Source organism: Oncorhynchus masou, chromosome 16 (assembly GCF_036934945.1).
Source record: "Oncorhynchus masou masou isolate Uvic2021 chromosome 16, UVic_Omas_1.1, whole genome shotgun sequence".
Lineage (NCBI taxonomy): Eukaryota > Metazoa > Chordata > Actinopteri > Salmoniformes > Salmonidae > Oncorhynchus > Oncorhynchus masou.
Window position 1 is genome coordinate 19,116,857 of NC_088227.1, and position 19,362 is coordinate 19,136,218.

General features: G+C 44.4%; 2 protein-coding genes across 13 annotated transcripts in view; both read left to right on the forward strand.

Annotated features, from left to right (window-relative positions):
• LOC135557605 (adhesion G-protein coupled receptor G6-like) overlaps positions 1 to 19,362 on the forward strand; it is a 61,862-nt gene that overhangs the window by 38,986 nt on the left and 3,514 nt on the right. For 5 of the 11 annotated variants that reach the window (XM_064991028.1, XM_064991033.1, XM_064991031.1 and 2 more), the window contains 19 exons: positions 7 to 75; positions 6,747 to 6,835; positions 6,934 to 6,986; positions 7,115 to 7,162; positions 8,309 to 8,451; positions 8,739 to 8,850; positions 8,980 to 9,068; positions 9,309 to 9,510; positions 9,761 to 9,926; positions 10,558 to 10,698; positions 11,022 to 11,138; positions 12,100 to 12,145; positions 12,797 to 12,903; positions 13,093 to 13,220; positions 13,409 to 13,677; positions 15,112 to 15,214; positions 15,483 to 15,766; positions 16,257 to 16,358; positions 17,233 to 17,388. In XM_064991028.1, coding sequence (XP_064847100.1) covers positions 7 to 75; positions 6,747 to 6,835; positions 6,934 to 6,986; positions 7,115 to 7,162; positions 8,309 to 8,451; positions 8,739 to 8,850; positions 8,980 to 9,068; positions 9,309 to 9,510; positions 9,761 to 9,926; positions 10,558 to 10,698; positions 11,022 to 11,138; positions 12,100 to 12,145; positions 12,797 to 12,903; positions 13,093 to 13,220; positions 13,409 to 13,677; positions 15,112 to 15,214; positions 15,483 to 15,766; positions 16,257 to 16,358; positions 17,233 to 17,388 — 2,424 coding nt within the window. Of the gene's footprint in view, positions 1 to 6; positions 76 to 6,746; positions 6,836 to 6,933; positions 6,987 to 7,114; positions 7,163 to 8,308; positions 8,452 to 8,738; positions 8,851 to 8,979; positions 9,069 to 9,308; positions 9,511 to 9,760; positions 9,927 to 10,557; positions 10,699 to 11,021; positions 11,139 to 12,099; positions 12,146 to 12,796; positions 12,904 to 13,092; positions 13,221 to 13,408; positions 13,678 to 15,111; positions 15,215 to 15,482; positions 15,767 to 16,256; positions 16,359 to 17,232; positions 17,389 to 18,011; positions 18,050 to 19,362 lie in introns of all 11 variants that reach the window. The other 6 variants (XM_064991032.1, XM_064991035.1, XM_064991037.1 and 3 more) reach the window with 3 other exon arrangements.
• On the forward strand, positions 87 to 6,717 carry LOC135557607 (mucin-2-like). Of its 2 annotated transcripts, none has more exons than XM_064991039.1 (2): positions 87 to 726; positions 1,796 to 6,717. In XM_064991039.1, exon 2 carries the CDS (start codon positions 2,449 to 2,451, stop codon positions 5,635 to 5,637), a length of 3,189 nt encoding a protein of 1,062 aa, XP_064847111.1. In that variant the 5' UTR covers positions 87 to 726; positions 1,796 to 2,448; the 3' UTR covers positions 5,638 to 6,717. The 2 variants fall into 2 exon arrangements, with proteins under 2 accessions (XP_064847111.1, XP_064847112.1); XM_064991040.1 differs by having other exon boundaries at positions 87 to 517; positions 664 to 6,717.

The window sequence follows — 19,362 nt, forward strand, 5'->3', positions numbered from 1 at the left end:
CACCAGTTACTCAAACCATTATCCCATCTGCAGCAGCCGCTACTAACACAACTCTATTCTACAGCACAACCAATGGTAAGATGTGTTTTTCTTTTTCTCTTGTTTTGTACTCATGGAAATATCTGCTGGTGGCATTTTTCTTTTTGTGTGGGGAATGGGTTTGAAAGCGGTTCCATCAAGGACCAACTTGGAACTTTCCAGATGGATTAGGCTGAGAAGCAATTGTCATGGCTTCTCAATGGGAGTATGGTATGTTTGCTCATGTAGCTTGCTTTAAACAATGGACTCAGTAGTGAATAGTGTCTAAGTGGTTCTTGATAAGGCTTCTATTTTTGAAACACCTATAGTAGCCACCTATTGTAGCCCTGTATCGTGTGTTTTTCCGTTATTACCTTCCATTTTTTGGGGTAACCATTTTGCAACCCCCATGTTCTGCCAGCACTGACAGCTTCTGCTTCAACCATTGTTTCAAACCCAGCTACAACTAACTTGCCTACCACTAACAACACAGTGCATGGTAAGACACCCCACTTTTCTCTTTTGCCTGTTATTGCTTAAGGAATGACTAGGGAGAATTCCATATTTTTTCACCTCACTTTTTTCTCAAATGTGTTATTCTTCATTTTGAATAAAAATGTTCTGTCCCTTTTCTCTTGCTAACAGTAATGACTACTCCCCCATTATCCCCTACTACTAACACCCCAGCTAACATCACCACTACCCCGGGTAAGACACACCTGCTGTCTTTGTTCAGTACAATTTGCATTTGTCACTGTAACTTTCAAACACATTGGGCAAACAGATCTCAAAGTGTAGGACATGGAGAGTCCATTTTTCAAAGTTTTGCATCTATGATACAACTATAGAATTACTAAAATATCCAAGGTAGGCTACCCAATAAAAGGGTTTAGTAAGTGTTTAAAGGTTCACAACTTTCAACTTCATATTCATCAACTCCAGCACCACCCCAACATCAACATATGTGAAAATGGTGCATTTCTATGTTTAGTAGGAAAAAAGAGAAAGATAACTGTTTCCAATGACATCATCAACCAACAGTGGTGGAAATAGTACCCAATTTTCTTTATTTGATTTAAAGTAAAGATACCTTAAAAGAAAATGTCTCAAGTAAAAGTGAAAGTCACCCAGTAAAATTCTACTTGAGTAAAAGTCTAAAAGTATTTGGTTTTAAAGGTACTTTTACTATCAAAAATAAATGTGTAAATTAAATTAAATTAAATATACATTATTTTCTTCAGGAATGTAGTGGAGTAAAACATATAAATAGTAAAGTACAGATACCCCCAAAAACGACTTAAGTAGTACTTTCAGGTATTTTTACTTAAGTACATTACACCACTGTCAACCAATTAGTAGGCGATTCCTACTCGTAATTGGTTAAAATCGCATGATGCACACCAGTGATGTAATTGGAAACAGTTATCTTCCTCTATCGTTCTTACTACAAAACATAGAAGTTAACCATTTACATATATGTTGATGTCGGGGTGGTGCTGAGATGATGAATATGAAGTTGATTTTTTTTTAAATGTCCCTTCACGTATTTCCGAAAGGCTTATGAGTAGTTACAGTACACATCTTCAAAAAAAGAAACATGATTAATCACACATTATCTTCCACTTTTTCAGTAGTTGAAGTTTTTACATTATTGTTGGTTTCTTCTACTGGCATGTCTTCTAACATTGCAAAAATTCTGCTCAGCTGGGTAAGACACATGGGAAATCTTGAGATGCTCTCCTTGCTGACTTAGTTGTATTGTCACTCTTGCTAACAGTGTCTGAAGCCACTACTCCCCCACCGTCCTCGACTAACATGTCTCCTACTGTCATGTCCACTAACATCATTAAGCTGGGTAAGACACACACACTCACTAAGCTTGTCCTTGTCTTGTTTGTAATGAGACTCTGCAGCTTCCTGTTCTCTCTCTCAGCCTGCTTCCACCTGTCTGCTTCCCTCTCACTCCCACTCTATCCTATTCCCAACCAAGATGATGTTAACAATATCAGGGAAGGCCTGGTTGACTGCTGTAAGTACTGTATTCTTCCATGTTTTGTATTTGTTTATTCAGCTACAGTATAAGCTAGAAGACCCTGTTTCTAAAATCAGTCTGTATTTCAAACATGTAATCTGCTTTGACCCCTCCGTTTTTATATTGACTGTTACTGAGGCGCCACAGAGAAGGAGAGAGCGGCGTATCGGTGGTCTGTGCTCCGGCTCACGCCCCGTCCAGTGACCTCCTCCACCACCACCACACCCCACACCAGGCCTCACGTCCTGCCTGGCCCCCGCAGCTCTAAAACCTCCCTGGGCTACATCTCCACCCCACTCATCTGGCCCGTGAGGAAGAAACCTGAGGCCTCTGTTACCCGCCTCCCAGTCAGACCCATCCTCTATCTAACCAAGCCTCATCCTGTGCCAGCAACAAATATGTCCCTCAGGCCCAAGGTGACTACAACAACAACGGCGCCCGTGGCCAGGAAAACACATGCCGTATCCAGGGCCGTGACCAGTCCCCAGGGGTTGTTCCCATGGCGACCGGTGGATGTTGGGAACAGTAGCGATGCGGAGGACGTGGAGTCATTCCCAGCAGTGGCGTCAGCATCACTCAGCAACCGTAAGAAGAATAAGCCCATGGCTCCCCCCCACTGGATCCCATTGAGTCCCAGCAGAGAGAACAGCAACAGCAGCACTGTGAACTGGACTGAGCCCCTGGAGGAGTACACATCAGGCTCTGAGCCATTCATTTACGACCTGGACCTAGGGGATGACCCCTTTAGCCTTTTCCAATATGACTCGTCCTACTCCCTGGATGAAGGCCTGGCTCTGGCCGCCTCCGGCCCACAGAACCTTTCCCACGCTGGGACTGGAGTCAGTACTGAGGGCCCAGGCCGTGTGACTGTGAGCGACCCTGTTACCGCCATGGGAGGAGGGGAACATTTACACAATCAATCAGAGCCCAGTCTGCCCCCGGAGGCGTTGGCAGGAGGCGCGCTGACAGAGGCTGGGAGAGAGGCTAGGACCGGGGAGCAGGGTGTGTTGGTGGCAGCACACAGCAGCTGGGCTCAAATCCCTCCTTTCAGCACGACTCCGGAGAGGACAGGTGTGCAAACGGATCAGGCCCGGCCCGGCAGTGGCTTCAGTGAGCAAACAGCAGAGAGAACCACTCAGTCCCTCTCAAACATCGCCACACAGTCTCCCTCATTATTAACAGTAGCCAAGCTCTGTTTCTCTGAGAGGGTCAGGATTACCACTGACAATGACCCCACAGTGGCGGTCTCTATACCTAAAGACTACACACCCACACCCAGTCCCATATCCATACCTACCACGTCTGCCATGCCATATAGCCTATGGACAGCTGTGATCACAGAGATACAGGCCCCTAACTCCCTCCCCACCACTCCGACCATACCTCTCCCCACCGCTCCCCATCCTGCGTTCTCCCCCTCTTCCGTTCACAGTATGGAACAAAGTGATGTTAGTCATTCAAGACACGTCAGGCCAGCCGCCACTGAGACAGAGACATCGCTCCCTCCCATGGAGGTTCAAAGACAAGACTTAATGCGGGAGGGCACAAGACCCCGTCCACTGTCTCTGTCAGTCGCTATTGATGCCGCTACAGCTCTGACACCCATCCTTGAGAAAACATACCTCTCTTCCTCTGACAAACACCACCGTGACCTAGTTTTACCCTCTTTGAGGAATCAATTAAGTTCCTCCTTGACTAACTCTCATCCCGTGGACGGTATGGTTCCCAGTGAGAGTATTGCCTCTGAGTCAGGTAGCCAGAGTGAGTGGATCAGTTTATATTCACCTCTGGCTCTGGAACCATCGTCGTATATGAGCAGTGTTTTGGGCAGCTCAGAGGGGCAGGAGGGCTTTAATCCACTCAGTTCTAACCTGAGAGGTTTTTCACGTACATCCCATCTATCTGTCACTCCTATCACAGAGCAACTACACCACCAGGCCCTACTCCCAGCCACCGTGACGGACGAATGGACTTTCTCTCAGTCCTCACCTCCTAATACAATCTCCCCAAGCAGACAGGAGTGGAGGGATGCATTGCGCACCACGTTCAGCTTGGTCTCTCTCAGCTCTGACCTCCTGTCTGTGACAGACTTGCCAGAGCAGCTTAATATCAACACGGTTACTGAATGGGAAAGTGCAGATGGGATGGAGAGACACTCAGCTCGACAGGAAGGAGAAGAAGTCCACATGTCACCCATAAGTGGCTCGGCCTCCTCTCCATCACTGATCTCGCTCCTCTGCCCCAGCACGCAGAGCGAGCCATCTGTATCCCAGCTTGGACACCGCGGGACCTCACACATCAATGATGATGGATCTGAAGATCTCTCCCAGGCCAGCCTCCACCTCTACTCCTCCCTGCTAGCCCCCTCTCGTCCTCTGGCTCTGCCAACGCCACTCATCAGCAGCACAGCTTCAGAATATGACAGTGTTGTTACTCATGAACCCAAGCGGCATGCTTACATGCATGAATTAGGCTGGAAACGGCTGGTCAGTGGTATTGGCATTGTGATTCACACAGACACACACACCCCAGTGTCTGAGCCGCTCTCCACCATGACCTCCAGGGCAGACCAGCTCATGCCAGACGCTTCTGAAGCCCTCTTATTCCACAGACCGATGACAACAAACCCTCCTCGTATTAGTGAGGAGAGGCTGCTCCCCGCCTCTACCCCGACTCCCCTTCCCACCCATATCCCCCCTCTGAGTGGGACATTGTCTGCCGGAGCAGCCAACATGGCTGATTCGGGAGCTGGCGCCTCACTGCCCACCCGATCAACCGCCGCATTCCAACAATCCTCCACACTCATTGGCAGCCAATCAAAGCCCACTCAGCCTGCTGGAACTGACGGAACGCTGGCCTGGCATGGAGAGAGCAGAGAGAGCACAGTATCACCCGCTGCCCCAGACACACAGCTCACTGCTTCTGCCTCCAGTAACCCCACCATTAGAGCTGCAATTATACAGCCCACCGCTGTTACCAGAAATACCCCCCCCCCGTCTGCCTCAAACATACAACTCACCACTGCCAACAAACAGCCAACTGTTTTCCCAAATATCCAGTCCACCTCTACCTCCAACAGCCAGCCTCCTATGGCCCTAAACACTTACCTTGCTGGGGCTGGCCCTTTATCAGTCCCCTGGAGGGCCAACCACAGTAAGGACACACAGGATGGTAAACATGGACCGGCCCTCATCGATCACACACCCTCCACTGCTGCAAGCACGTCATTAAGCAGTATGGGCCCTGGCAACAATGTGACTGTGAATCAGAACACCAACACAGACCGAGAGACCGAGACACAGACAACTCCCAATCCACTAGCCGTCATTGGCATGGATGAGCAGTCTTTTGTAGCCACAAAGGGCCCCTACTTGCCTCTTACCACTCCACTTAGAGGGGTGAATGCAGGCAGTGACACAGTGTCCACCACACACGCCACCCCACGGACCTCAGCTGGCACCGCGGGCACCCCTGTTATTGCCCCATGCCAATGTAAAGCTCGCTTTCATTTATCATGTCTGTGTGGACTTTCAACCGGGAACAGTATGTTTTGCAATAACAACGTAGATGTAGAAACAAAAAGATAGAGAGCCTCTCGACCACCTAATCTCTGCTTTGAATGCTACTGTTGTAGTGGTGGTATGTTGATAGGGGGAAATCTAATCTGGTGAAAATGGGGTGCCCTGTTGGAGGAGGTTGATGATTGAGGTTGTGTTGTGATTTTGGATGGGTCGTAGAACATTAACATAGGCGTGTACTGTAGTTTACCAATCATTAAGCTCTATAGTGGCCTCTGCTCGGCTGATGGTGCGCCCCATCATGGGGCGCAGCTCTCTTGTGATTTTAAGTTTTCAATCATTCCTGTTTCTTGGGAGACTTCCAATGCTGTTATCATTTGATTTTAGTGCCAATAACTGCTCATCTAAATGTAATCTGTTATTGCTATACTATAACAAATCAAAGGAAAAGAACGCCCTTGATCAACAAAGATAAACCACATACATTTTGGATACTTCAAAACATTCTGAGGTGGCCTTCCTTCCTGACCGGCAATCACTGGAGTCTCTTAAGAACAGTCTTGGCATGGAGTAGAAACAGCATCGTACTGTAGCTAGTTCAGCACTAACAACAGGAGAGGCTTGGGAGCCATCTTGTGGTGGCTGTGAGGCATAGCAGCAGACCACCAACATAAACAGAGTGATGTACCACACAGTATATGCTCCACAGGAGTTTGGTGGCACCTTAATTGGGGAGGGTGGTCCCGTGATAATGTCTGGAGCGGAATAAGGTTGGGTTTCTATTCCATTTGATGCCGTTCCAGCCATTATTATGAGCCGTCCTCCCCTCAGCAGCCTCCACTGATATGCTCTCATTTACAATCACCCATTTGGCCCGTGAATACGCATCAGTTATACAATGCACTATGGCCATTAGTTCCATTTTGATAAGTGTCATCTAGGATGATAACAGAGTATTTGAATTGATCCTTTTCCTGACGAAACACTTCCCCCACATGTTTTATCTGTGGAGTAGCAGCCTTTCAACATCATTTGTCATATGAAATTGGATTTTAAATGACTAAATTATGTCTCAACCCCTGCACTCCTGCTATGCAGCACAGACAAATGTTCCATTAAGTGTTGTAAATTACCGGTGTCAAATATAGATTGTTTTTTTTTCTGCTTTTCAATTGCAGAGGGTCTTTTCTACAGGATCTCCTTTGTTGTCAATGACAAGGAGGCCAAACTAACAGAGTCTGATGTTGAGAAAACTGTTGCACAATGGGTAAGGCTTGTTGTCATGTTCAATTCATCTTGGATCAAAGCATGGGTAGAATACCAGATGAACTCACTGAATTGACTGATTTACTGATTCATTAACAGCTCAATCAAACATTCCAAAACTGGACACATGTGGTCTATGTCGATAATTTCAGGTAAGCAATTAGATATTTGTACCATCATAAGATGCACCGACCTCCATGTCCATTCAATGTATTATTCTTTAGAGTTGTATTACAGGTCAATAATAATGTCCACCCTAATTTGTTGATCTTGTTTCCAGAATCCAGCCTAACAGTGACTCACAGCTTAAGAGGAGTGCCAGTAAAAAGTAAGGCCAATTTTTACTATGGTATACTGTAGTAGGTAAGGATCAGAGTTTTTCCTGACCACGTCACGTGAAAAAATTATAGTAATTCATTAGGCCTGCCTTTCCATGTGTGTTAAGTCTCCTGCTAGTCCTTCTCCTCTTCCTTCTTCCCCACCTCTTCCTTCTTCCCCACCCCTATTCCTTCTTCCCCACTCCTCCTCCTCTTTGTTCTTTCCCACCCCTCCTCCTCTTCCTTCTTCTCCACCCCTCTTCCGCTTCCTGCTTCCCCACCCCTCGTCCTTCTTCCCCACCCCTCCTCCTCTTCCTGCTTCCCCACCCCTCTTCCTTCTTCCCCACCCCTCTTCATTCTCCACCCCTCCTCCTCTTCCTTCTTCCCCACCCCTCTTCCTGCTTCCCCACCCCTCCCCCCTCCTCTTCCCCACCGTTCCTCCTCTTCCTTCTTCCCCACCCCTCCTCCTCTCCCTTCTTCCCCATCCCTCCTCCTCTTCCTTCTCCCCCACCCCTCCTCCTCCTCTTCCTTCTTTCCCACCCCTTCTCATCTTCCTTCTCCCCCATCTTCCATTTCCCCCCCTCCCCCCTCCTCCTTCTTCACCACCCCTCCCCTCTCCTCCTCCTCTTCCTTCTTCCCCACCCCTTCTCCTCTTCCTTCTCCCCCATCTTCCATTTCCCCCCCCCTCCTCCTTCCTTCTACCCCTCCTCCTCTTCCTTCTCCCCCTCCTCCTCTTCCTTCTTCCCCACCCCTCCTCCTCTTTCTTTTCCCCCACACTCCTCCTCTTCCTTCTCCACCCTCCTCCTCTTCCTTCTTCCCCACCCCTCTTCCTTCTTACCCACCCCTCCTCCTCTTCCTTTGTCCCCACCCCTCTTTCTTCTTCCCCACCCCTCCTCCTCCCCCTCCTCTTCCCCACCCCTCCTCCTCTTCCTTCTATATGCATCTTCCTTCTTCCCCACCCCTCCTCCTCCCCCTCCTCTTCTTCCCACCCCTCCTCCTCTTCCTTCCATCTGCATCTTCCTTCTTCCCCACCCCTCCTCCTCCCCCTCCTCTTCCCCACCCCTCCTCCTCTTCCTTCCCTCCTCCTGTTCCTTCTTCCCCACCCCTCCTCTTCTTCCTACTCCCTCATCCTCTCCCTCATCCTCTTCCCCCTCCAGATTCACTTGCCAGGCCCTGCTGGTCTATCAGACCAGCACCAATCTGACCCTGGAAGAAGTAGCCATCTCCACCAGGATGGTGGGAAGCAGCCCTAACATTGGCAATGGACTGGAGCTAGAAACTGTCGACGTGCAGTCTGTCGGTAGGACATGATCTCACCCAGACCTGCTTTAATCACTTCAATGACTCTCTTATTACTGCAGAAAGTGACTGTGGAAAAACATGACACTCCCACAGCCCAGAGAAAAAGTAATAATTTACGGTGCACAGTCGCACCACGGATTCTAAGCACCTCCTAATTCGATTAGGTTTGAAATGTGAATGCCTCTAACGTTTCCCATCTTCCTCTTGTAGTCATTGGAAATGAATATATTGCTGATGTGCGGTGTTAACATTTTTAAGTTGCACGGTTTTCTCTCTCTCATTCAGAGAACTGCCCGGAGGAAACTCCCCTCCATTATATCTGGCCAGAGAGCAGACCAACGGTCAGTCAGTATGTCCCCTGTTTCCCCAACAAAGACCAGACTGCATCCAGAACATGGTGAGACTGACACATTCACTACATCAAACTATGTCAAACTATTGATATGCTGACATTGTATGCATGAACTTGTTTGAGGTAATTCAATCTTAAAATACTAGATCTGATTTTGTGTTGATTTGTCCACAGTGTGATCAGCCCCCTGAATTACACAGCGTTTTGGGGCGCCCCAGACATCAGTAATTGCACTGATATCGATTCCATCAATGTTTCAGCAGGTAGGCCACCGACATCTTAAATCACTTTAATGATTCCACAGCAGATAGAATCAAAACAGCTGCAAGAATGAATACTTGAGATATATTTGATCTCAACACGATAGAGGGACAGAGATGCCGTTTTAGAGATAAAATGTGTTTACAGCCTCACCATGGCAGAGAGTGAACAGTCAGCAGACAACTAATAATGATTATCTATTGACAGCTCTCATCTAGTTGTGCCTAACTTTCCCCAAACAGAGAACGCTGCTGAAGTTGCCGACCAGCTTGCTGACATCACCAACAACGAGCTCTCCATAGACGAGGTGTCCAAGGTGGTGGGCAAAGTGAAGGAGCTGGTCAATGTGGCCAAGATCAACACCACTCTGGCCACCACTGTATTGAACATCATCTCCAATGTGATGACCAGCTCTGTGTCAGCCCTGGCTGTAGCCTCAGAGAGGTAAGATACCTTCTCCTCATCTTCCCCCTGTCTGCTCCCACTGCCGTGGTCTCTCCTCTCCTCAGAACCCACCTCTTACTGTGTCCAGCATGCTGAGAGTAAGCATACATGAGTTATGCCTGTATCTCCCAGGTAGGTGTACTGTATGTTGACTTTGTGTGGTCTCTTTGTACCAAAGTAAAGCACTGTGAGACCCTAGTGAAAGTCACTATCCAGTCCATTAGTATGATAACTCTCTATCTGCGTGTAGGACATTGAAGACGGTGGATGAGCTGGTTCAGAAGTTAGAGTTTGATGGGCCTTCAGTGAGCATCACCTCTAAAAATCTGGCATTGGGCATCTCAACACTGAACCATGGCAAGTTCAACGGGACCTCCTTCAGTGCCTTCATACAGCCCAACACCACAGACCTCCAGGTACGGACAGTTAGGGTCAGTGTTATACAGAAGAGTTATACAGAAATCAGTGTTATCTGCTGCACTGTACTGTACTGGGCAGTGTGGTACTATATATGCAGGGACTGTTCATAATCAGGCAGGGCTTCCAGGAAAGCCTTCCCGTGGAAACTCTAGTTGTGTGTTAAAGGTAAACTCACAACCCATCAGGCCCGTTGAGTCCATTTAACATAAATGGCAGTATAGAATATTTTCTGTACCCACAACACACTCGCAACCTTGTGACACACATGGACAGAGTGGGAGTCCTGTCATCTATCATTCTGCAAGGATCGTAGAGTGAAGCGAACATGATGCAGCTGACTAGCGTCAAGTCCACCACAGCCTTCCCTCTCGCTCGGTTTCATGTGTTTTACCCTATGCCCCTGCCATACGTGTCAATGCTGTGCCAATGCTGTGCCAGCAGAATGGGCACGCTTTAGTCATAAGCCACCTGTCCACCACGGAGGTTTGGAAGTGACCTCCAGATGATACAGCAGGGGACTCATGATATAATCAGCATAATAATCAGCATACCTCTGTCTACGTTGAATAATCAAATTCAAATTGTTAATGGCAAAGTCAATGGTCTAACTAACTTCTCTCCCACCAGATTGACTTTGAGTCTCATCAGCTGAATCCCCTGGCTCAGGTCACACTGCCAGCTACTTTGCTCAAAAACCTAACCGACGCTGAGACCGCTGCCATCTCCAGGATTAACTTCATGTTCTTCAGCAAGATAGGACTATTCCAGGTTTATACCTATTTTTGGTGGAATGTATCTGATTTAGTGTCTTTTCAGCATATAACAGTGTGTTTTCTTTTCTCACACATCCTTTCCATGGATGGTGACTCATGTGTCTGGTATGTGAATCTATAGATTTGAGTGATATTTTCAGGTTAATACCTCTTTCTTATGCAATTCAACACATCTGGTGTGTCTGCTTAGCGTGTTGTGATTTATTTTCCTGTTTCCTACTAACGCATGGTGATTCGTATGCCCGGTATGTGCATCTATAGTTTTGAGTGTTATGTATTTCTATTTCAAAATCAAACTTTTCTATTGATCATTCTCAGGACAAACAGGACGGGATGTCTCTTAACAGCTATGTCGTGGCCAGCAGTGTGGGCAATTACTCCATCAGTAACCTGCAGGATCCCGTGGAGATTGAGATTGTACACTTGAACTACCAGGTAGTCTACCCGCCCTCCTCCTCTCACTTCTAATTGAAGAGTTTCATTCCAAAATGATATATCCATTTTCAGAAAATGTTGGTAAATGAGCTTTTATTGTTTAAAAGAAATTCTTAAAAACGTTGGTGTTTTTTCACTAGCTAATCATGGCATGGGGTTGTTTAATGACATATGTAACTTATTTGTTTAAAACCACTTGATGGTTTTATTTCAGAGAGGCAAATCATATTTTGGGGGGCAAAATGCTACATATCCGCCTCACTCTAAGAGAAATGATTAGTACTGCTAGGCTTTGCACAGTCAAATGTAACAAATAACTACATTTTTTAATAAAGAGCTGTGCAAATACATTTTTGACATCAATATTTAAACCATAACAATACAGTAATATAAAAGCTGTATGCAAAACATTTACATTTGACATTTGTCATTTTAGCAGATGCTCTTATCCAGAGCGAGTTAAGTGCATTCATCTTAAGAAAGCTATGTGAGGTAACCACATATCACAGTCAAATATACAGGATACGAATATCCTATTCCAGCTAAACAATGGATATATATAACGTTTAGAATTTTTAAATGTAAATTCATACACATTTAAAATTGAGGAAATATATATCTGAGAACAGTAATACTTTACACACACATAAAGGTACCCATAAGCAATCATTTGGATGAAAAAACACAAATGTGAAAAAATAGCATTTTGGAAATAAAACTTCATATAAACTGTTCCTTTCTCCCCTCTTTGCATCCCTCCGGGTCCCCCTGTTTTTTTTGTTTTTTTCACTTTTTGTCCTCCCTCTTCTTCTTTTCTCATTCCACTTAGGTAAAAACATTTTGTCTGTAACCACTCAGTTGATGATTGTTGATGCCGGATGGTAGTTCAACAGTTGAAGTCGTAAGTACAGTACAAATTAACACCTGGAACCTGTAATCACACAGTGATTGTGTCTTTCAGCCAAAGCCAAAGCCAACCTGCATGTTCTGGGATTTTACCATGAAAAGTAAGTCGGGAAAAAAACTCATATTTTGCTTGTTGAAATATATACAGAGCGTACAAAACATTAAGAACACGTTCCTGATATTGAGTTGCACCCACTTTTGCCCTCAGAACAGCCTCAATTCGTTGGGGCATGGACTCTACAAAGTGTTGAAAGCGTTCCACAGGGATGCTGGCCCATGGTGACTCCAATGCTTCCCACAGTTGTGTCAAGTTGGCTGGATGTCCTTTGGGTGGTGGACCATTCTTGATACAACCTGAAAACTGTTGAGCGTGAAAAACCCATCAGTGTTGCAGTTCTTGACAGAAACCGGTGCGCCTGGCACCTACTACCATAACTCATTGAAAGGCAATTAAATATTTTGTCTTGCCCATTCACCCTCTGAATGGCACACATATACAATTCATATCTCAATTGTCTCAAGGCTTAAAAATCCTTCATTAACCTGTCTCCTCCCCTTCATCTACACTGATTGAAGTGGATTTAACAGGTGACATCAGTAAGAGATCATAGCTTTCACCTAGATTCACCTGGTCAGTCTATGCCATGGAAAGAGCACAATGTTTTGTACACTCAAGAGTATGTCAATCTCAATTTAAGTTAAAGCCTTTCAATTGTAGAATATACTAGAGAGTTTGTCTTTGTCTCCACAAGATGACTCAGGTGGCTGGAACAGTAAAGGCTGCAGGGTTAGTCCCATGTCCAATGGAAACAAGACTATCTGCCTCTGTGACCATCTCACACACTTTGGCATCCTAATGGTAAGACTTGTGTTCACATTAAACCAGTTGGAGACTCTTTCCCCTTATAATTGTGACTCTCTGATTCATTTAAACCAGCCGTTTGTCCTTGTATAGTATGAATCTTACAGTATAACTTGGAAGTATAGTATAGTCGAACTTGACTTGCTTGTTTGGTGAATACTTTTACTTTCTGTATTCTCTGTGAAGGATATCTCTGGATCTGCTGCACAGATTGATGAGAAAAACACCAAGATTCTTACCTTCATCACGTACATCGGATGTGGCATATCGGCCATCTTCTCTGCTGTAACGCTTCTGACTTATATCGCCTTTGAGTGAGTATATTACCATTTTGGACAACTCCAACATGTGATCAGGAAATACTCCTATAACTAGTCTTATGAATTCTTCCTATCTACGTCAGGTGGACTATTGATCCTAGTCATTAACCATGATATTATAAGAAAGACAACCAGAACTGTAGTAGTCAGACAGTGTTGTTCAGTGTCTGTCCTCTCTACAGGAAGTTGCGTCGTGACTACCCGTCCAAGATTCTGATGAACCTGAGCACGTCACTGCTCTTCCTCAACATGGTGTTCCTATTGGATGGCTGGCTGGCCTCCTTCGAAATGGAGGGCCTGTGTGTGGCTGTGGCCGTCTTCCTCCACTTCTTCCTGCTCACATCCTTCACCTGGATGGGCCTTGAGTCCATCCACATGTACATCGCCCTGGTCAAAGTTTTCAACACCTACATCCGGAGGTACATTCTCAAGTTCTGCATCGTCGGCTGGGGTAAGTGGCACTAAAGTTGGATAAACTAATTACTATGCAGTATGCTGGCTATGTCATAGACCAAATCCCTATTAAAATGCAAATGCATGGTATGCATTATTCTCGCTATACACTGAATTTCAAAGTTTTACCTAGGGTTGCAAAACTACCGGTAATTTGCCAAAGTTACCAGAACTGTCTCAAATGTTTTATTTAACAGGTCATCTATGGCAATCTATGGTAACTTTGGTAATTATTTCAAATAGCTTAATTAATGAAAAAAGCATCTCATCAAAAATGAGTCATTCCACCTCAAAAAGCACAAGAAAGAGGATTTCAATACCCACCATCTCAGATTGTTCTGAAACGGATTCTATAGTTAGAAACAGATAGGATTATAATTCCTGAAACATTATTTTGTTGAAAGACAATTGAACCCAGATTGGTCATTTCAATTTATAGGATTCATCTACTATTCAATAAATGTAGTACCCAATATCCAAAATGGACCAAACCTCTTTTTAACAATAATTAAGATGTGAGGAATTCAAATAAATGGTCAAAGCCATCCACGAACCCCCAAATGCCACATTCCACACCAAGCCCACCTCAAATGCCACATCCCACACCAAGCCCACCCCAAATGCCACATCCCACACCAAGCCCACCCCAAATACCACATCCCACACCAAGCCCACCCCAAATTCCACATCCCACACCAAGTCCACCCCAAATACCAAATCCCACACCAAGCCCACCCCAAATACCACATCCCACACCAAGCCCACCCCAAATACCACATCCCACACCAAGCCCACCCCAAATACCAAATCCCACACCAAGCCCACCCCAAATACCACATCCCACACCAAGCCCACCCCAAATACCAAATCCCACACCAAGCCCACCCCAAATACCACATCCCACACCAAGCCAACCCCAAATACCAAATCCCACACCAAACCCACCCCAAATACCAAATCCCACACCAAACCCACCCCAAATACCACATCCCACACCAAGCCCACCCCAACGGCCAGTTTACAGAATTCTAACTATTTACTTTTTTCACAACTGCCACCAAAATATTTACAATAAAGACATATTGACATTATAAAATATAAAGGATATTTCATGCTGAAACCCTCATATTAAATGCCAATGGTGTTCACTTAGTTGATGGTTTATATCTAGAATAATGTTTTACAGCTTTGTCATTCAATTTTAATTTAACAGATGTCCAGAGATAAGTACAGAAACCTGTTATAATCTGAAGTACCCCAAAAGGTGTACATATGTCATGTGATACAATAAAAAATTACAATTGAAAGTTACCAACATTCTGGTAGTTTACTGGTGAACTTTGAAAGTTACCAGTAATACACCCTCTCTTTGCAACCCTACATATACCTGAATGTTAAAAATATATAATTTCCCCCTATGTCTCACTTTCAGGTCTGCCTGCTGCGATAGTTGCTACAGTGGTAGCTATTGACAAAAACTCCTATGGGAAAATGGAGTATGGAAAGGGGGAGACTGGACAAGGCTCTTCTGAATTGTGAGTCCTGCATCAAGTTCAAGAGATAAAAAACATAAACATAAAAAACATGACATTCTGTATGTAGATGGAGTCTTAGACTTGTGTAATCCAAGTGTATGTCTTCCCTTATGTCAGTTATAGGACCAGAACTATGTACTATAGTGCATAATGTATGTAATATATGTGATATAGGCCCAGCCTTCCAGCTAAAACATGTAAGTTAACCAACGGCAATCTCCTCTCCTGGCCTCTTCCTCCTCCCCTCTTCCTCCTCCTCTCTTCCCAGCTGTTGGATCCGGAGCCATGTGGTGTTCTATGTAACGTGTGTGGGCTACTTCTCTGTCATCTTCCTCCTGAACGTCGCCATGTTCATCGTGGTTATGATCCAGATCTGCGGTCGCAACGGGAAGCGCAGCAACCGCACTCTGCGTGAGGAGGTGCTGAGGAACCTGAGGAGCGTCATCAGTCTCACCTTCCTCCTGGGCATGACCTGGGGCTTCGCCTTCTTCGCCTGGGGACCCGTCAACCTGGCCTTCATGTACCTCTTCTCCATCTCCAACTCACTGCAAGGTACAGGGCCATTCTATGGTGCGCTGTGCACCTTAAAGGAAAATACACTGTAGTATTGGTTACTAATATGTGAATGTTTGGATCAAAGGTGTCTTTTGTTTATCTTTAAACTCTTGTACGAAGCAGGTCTCTAATGTATTATATGTTAAGACCAAAGGGAGGTTGGTGGCACCTTAATTGGGGAGGACGAGCTCGTGGTAATGCCTGGAGCGGAATAGGTGAAATAGTATCGAATTCATAATGCCATTCCATTAGCATTTTTCAAGACATTATTATGAGTTGTCCTCCCCTCAGCAGCCTACTGTGGGTAACAACAATAAGTAATCTACTCAGTGTCATGTCGTATACTATTTGTTCCACCAGAGGTCTCATTGGTACAACATCTGGCAATTGAAAGACGAACCAAACTTGCTCTCTTTTATTTGTCCTCTCTGTCATCTTCCTTGTTATTAAACAGCCATTTCTTCCATTGTTCTTTTCTGGCTAACAGGTTTATTCATCTTCATATTCCACTGTGCACTGAAGGAGAATGTCCAGAAACAGTGGAGGAGATACTTGTGTTGTGGCAGATTCCGCCTGGCAGACAACTCAGGTAAAGATCTGACAGGAAACAGACAACAAAGAGACTTCTCCTTCTCAGGAACAATATCTGGCCTGATATTCACAACACTAATATCGTAACAGGTTTTAGGGTGAGGGGGGTGATGTTGCTGTACTTAAAAAAGTCCTATGTGATTGTGATAAAGATTCTAAGCTAAAAATCTTTGTCATGTCTAGTCAAGGTGGGTGGAATCAGGCGCAGAGAGCAGATAGCGATATAAAGTTTATTCTCCGGTGAACAAAATAAACAACGTTCAACCCAAATACGCACAGGGTGAAAATGATCCAACACAGGATAAAGACTAACCGGAGAATAGGAAACACAAAACACCGACAGACGAAATGAAAGACAACATAAACAATCCCGCACAAAACAAGGGCGGGACAACCTACATTAAATACAGACACTAATTAACTAAACAACACACAGGTGAAACCAATTAGACAAAACCAACAGATACACGAAAAAAAGGGATCGGTAGTGGCTAATAGGACGGTGACGACGACCGCCGAGCACCGCCCGAACGGGCAGGAGAGCCAACTTCGGCGGAAGTCGTGACAATCTTGTTAAAATATTTTCAGTTGACATTTTATATTGAATCTTGTCTAATGTTAATAGAATTCCTATTGAACTGAAAGTCACTGGAATATAAGCTAGTCCATATCTGCACAGGAGTCCAGTAAAAGTGCCCTGTGGACTCACAGTAACTAATAAAAATGGTTATTAAAGTATAAAACCTGAGAGGTCTTAGCTTTATACACAGTCAAATTGATACACAGAAACTCCATAAAACTCGTAAACAAAGATCACTTCACTGTTAATTTTGCCTGAATAAGTATGTGAAATGTTTCTTGTTGCGTGACAGACTGGAGCAAGACGGCCACTAACAACACCAAGAAGGTCAGCTCAGACACGGTGGGGAAGTCCCTGTCCTCCAGCTCTTTTGGCTCCAGTACAGCAAACTGGACTTCCAAGGCCAAAGCAACTCTAAACCCCTTTGCAAAGCGCAACAGTAATGCAGGTAAGACACTGTGGGAGGGTCTAATATTAAGCCACACACATCGGTTTGTTTACTTTCAGTTGGTCTGTTTCTTTGATCTACATTTTGTTCATACCAAAGTTTACTTTTTGTAGTTCTGAAAAGAAGGATACTTTACATGACCTTTTCTCCCCTTCATATTTATTCACAAAAATATATACAGTACCAGTCCAAAAGTTTGGACACATCTACTCATTTTCTTTTTCTTTTTTTCTTTTTTTTTAACCATTTTACCATTTTCATTGTAGAATAATAGTGAAGAACCAAGAGTGTGCAAAGCTGTCATCAAGATAAAGGGTGGCTTACTTTGAAGAATCTCAAATATAAAATATATTTTGATTTGTTTCACACTTTTTTGGTTACTACATGAATCCATATTTGTTATTTCATAGTTTTTATGTCTTCACTATTATTTTGCAATGTAGAAAATAGTAAAATAAAGACAAATCCTTGAATGAGTAGGTGTGTCCAAGCTTTTGACTGGTACTGTATGTCTACAAGGACTGCGTGAAACATTTGTTTTCTTGCTTTTAGTGTATAATAGTTATTCCTGGGCTACATGGTGGCTGACCTCCTGTATGTATTTATGTTTGTGGTGTGTGTAGATGTAGCCCACCAATAGCACGAAGGAAAACCTCCTGAGGTAACTGAACTGCATCAAAGCCAGCCTGACTCCATGCTTCCTTACAGTGTGATGTGATGTTGTGTTATTGGCCTTTCACCTTTTGAACATGAAGGCCTGGATTCAACCTAACAGCTGGGCGTGTGCACTTTCCCTTAACACTGGTGTGTCTCACAGAACAATAACACATTTTACCGTTTAAAACAGAAATATTGTGTTGACATTAACACAAAAATTGGCATGTGTGCATTTAGTTTTGATGCCAAATGCTTCCTTTGATAGTTAGATTGAATCCAGACTGAATGGTGACATGAAGACCCTGTATGACAAAGACCTCTATTCTGCCATTGTTCTCTCTAAAGTCAATGAAAAACATTTTGAGATTTCCATCAAAGATAATATGCTATAACAACTTAATAACATTCATGTTTAACTTGGTTTAAACATGGACATGAAGTAATATAAATACAGTTGTAGTAATATCATCTGACCAATAAGAGAGTTTGGCAGATGAGCTGCTTTGCCTTCTTCTCAGTGGTTCTGGATGTCACTCACTCACTCACTCATACCACACTAATTCTGCTCCCCTAGGATGCCTCTGTTTTCTGCTAGCAGCAATGATACCACAGTAAAACCCACAGCTTGCATTTCAGCATTCAACTGTCACATGGAAAATTGTAGACGTGTGTGTTTGTGTGCATCCCTGACCCATTGGATGGAGATAGTGCTATCACCCTCACCTATACTTGACAACCAAATGCACAATTCAAGCATGATGTTTGTGCCTTATTACATGTGTCTACACAGACCTTGTGATAATAAGATGATTAATTACCTAATTATCTTAATTTCACGGAGATCTCAGGTAATGTGAAAGATCATTTGTCAAGAGAAAACCATTGTGCATCCGAGTCAGGCGTACACTATCCTATTGCTTCCAGGCGTGTGCATTGGTGAGATAATCTGCAATTTACTCTGTGATGTTGTCATATTGGACTGATCCAACGATTAATGGCATCCCCCTGCTAATGGACTAATCTAGTCTGACAGAGCCTATAAAGCAGTGGGTGAGAAACGAAGGGGTGAGAATCGTGCGTGAAGCTGCCATCGAGGTGTCCTACAATACCTTACTTGACATTGCGGAATAAACGTTGTTTTTATTGTGGACACTCTTTAAGGAGTAATAGGGTGGGTTCAGTGTACACATTACCTCATCAAGAACACATGTGCAATGTGAGGACTACTGAGTGTATGAGATAAGTTGATAACTGGTTTGGTGAAATAACAGGATCAAAGTGAGGATGCCATTTCATGAATAACCAGTGATTAATATG

Bases quoted from the DNA above. Each gene is read 5' to 3' on its own strand.
- LOC135557607 (XM_064991039.1), top strand. From the start codon at position 2,449: ATGTCCCTCAGGCCCAAGGTGACTACAACAACAACGGCGCCCGTGGCC.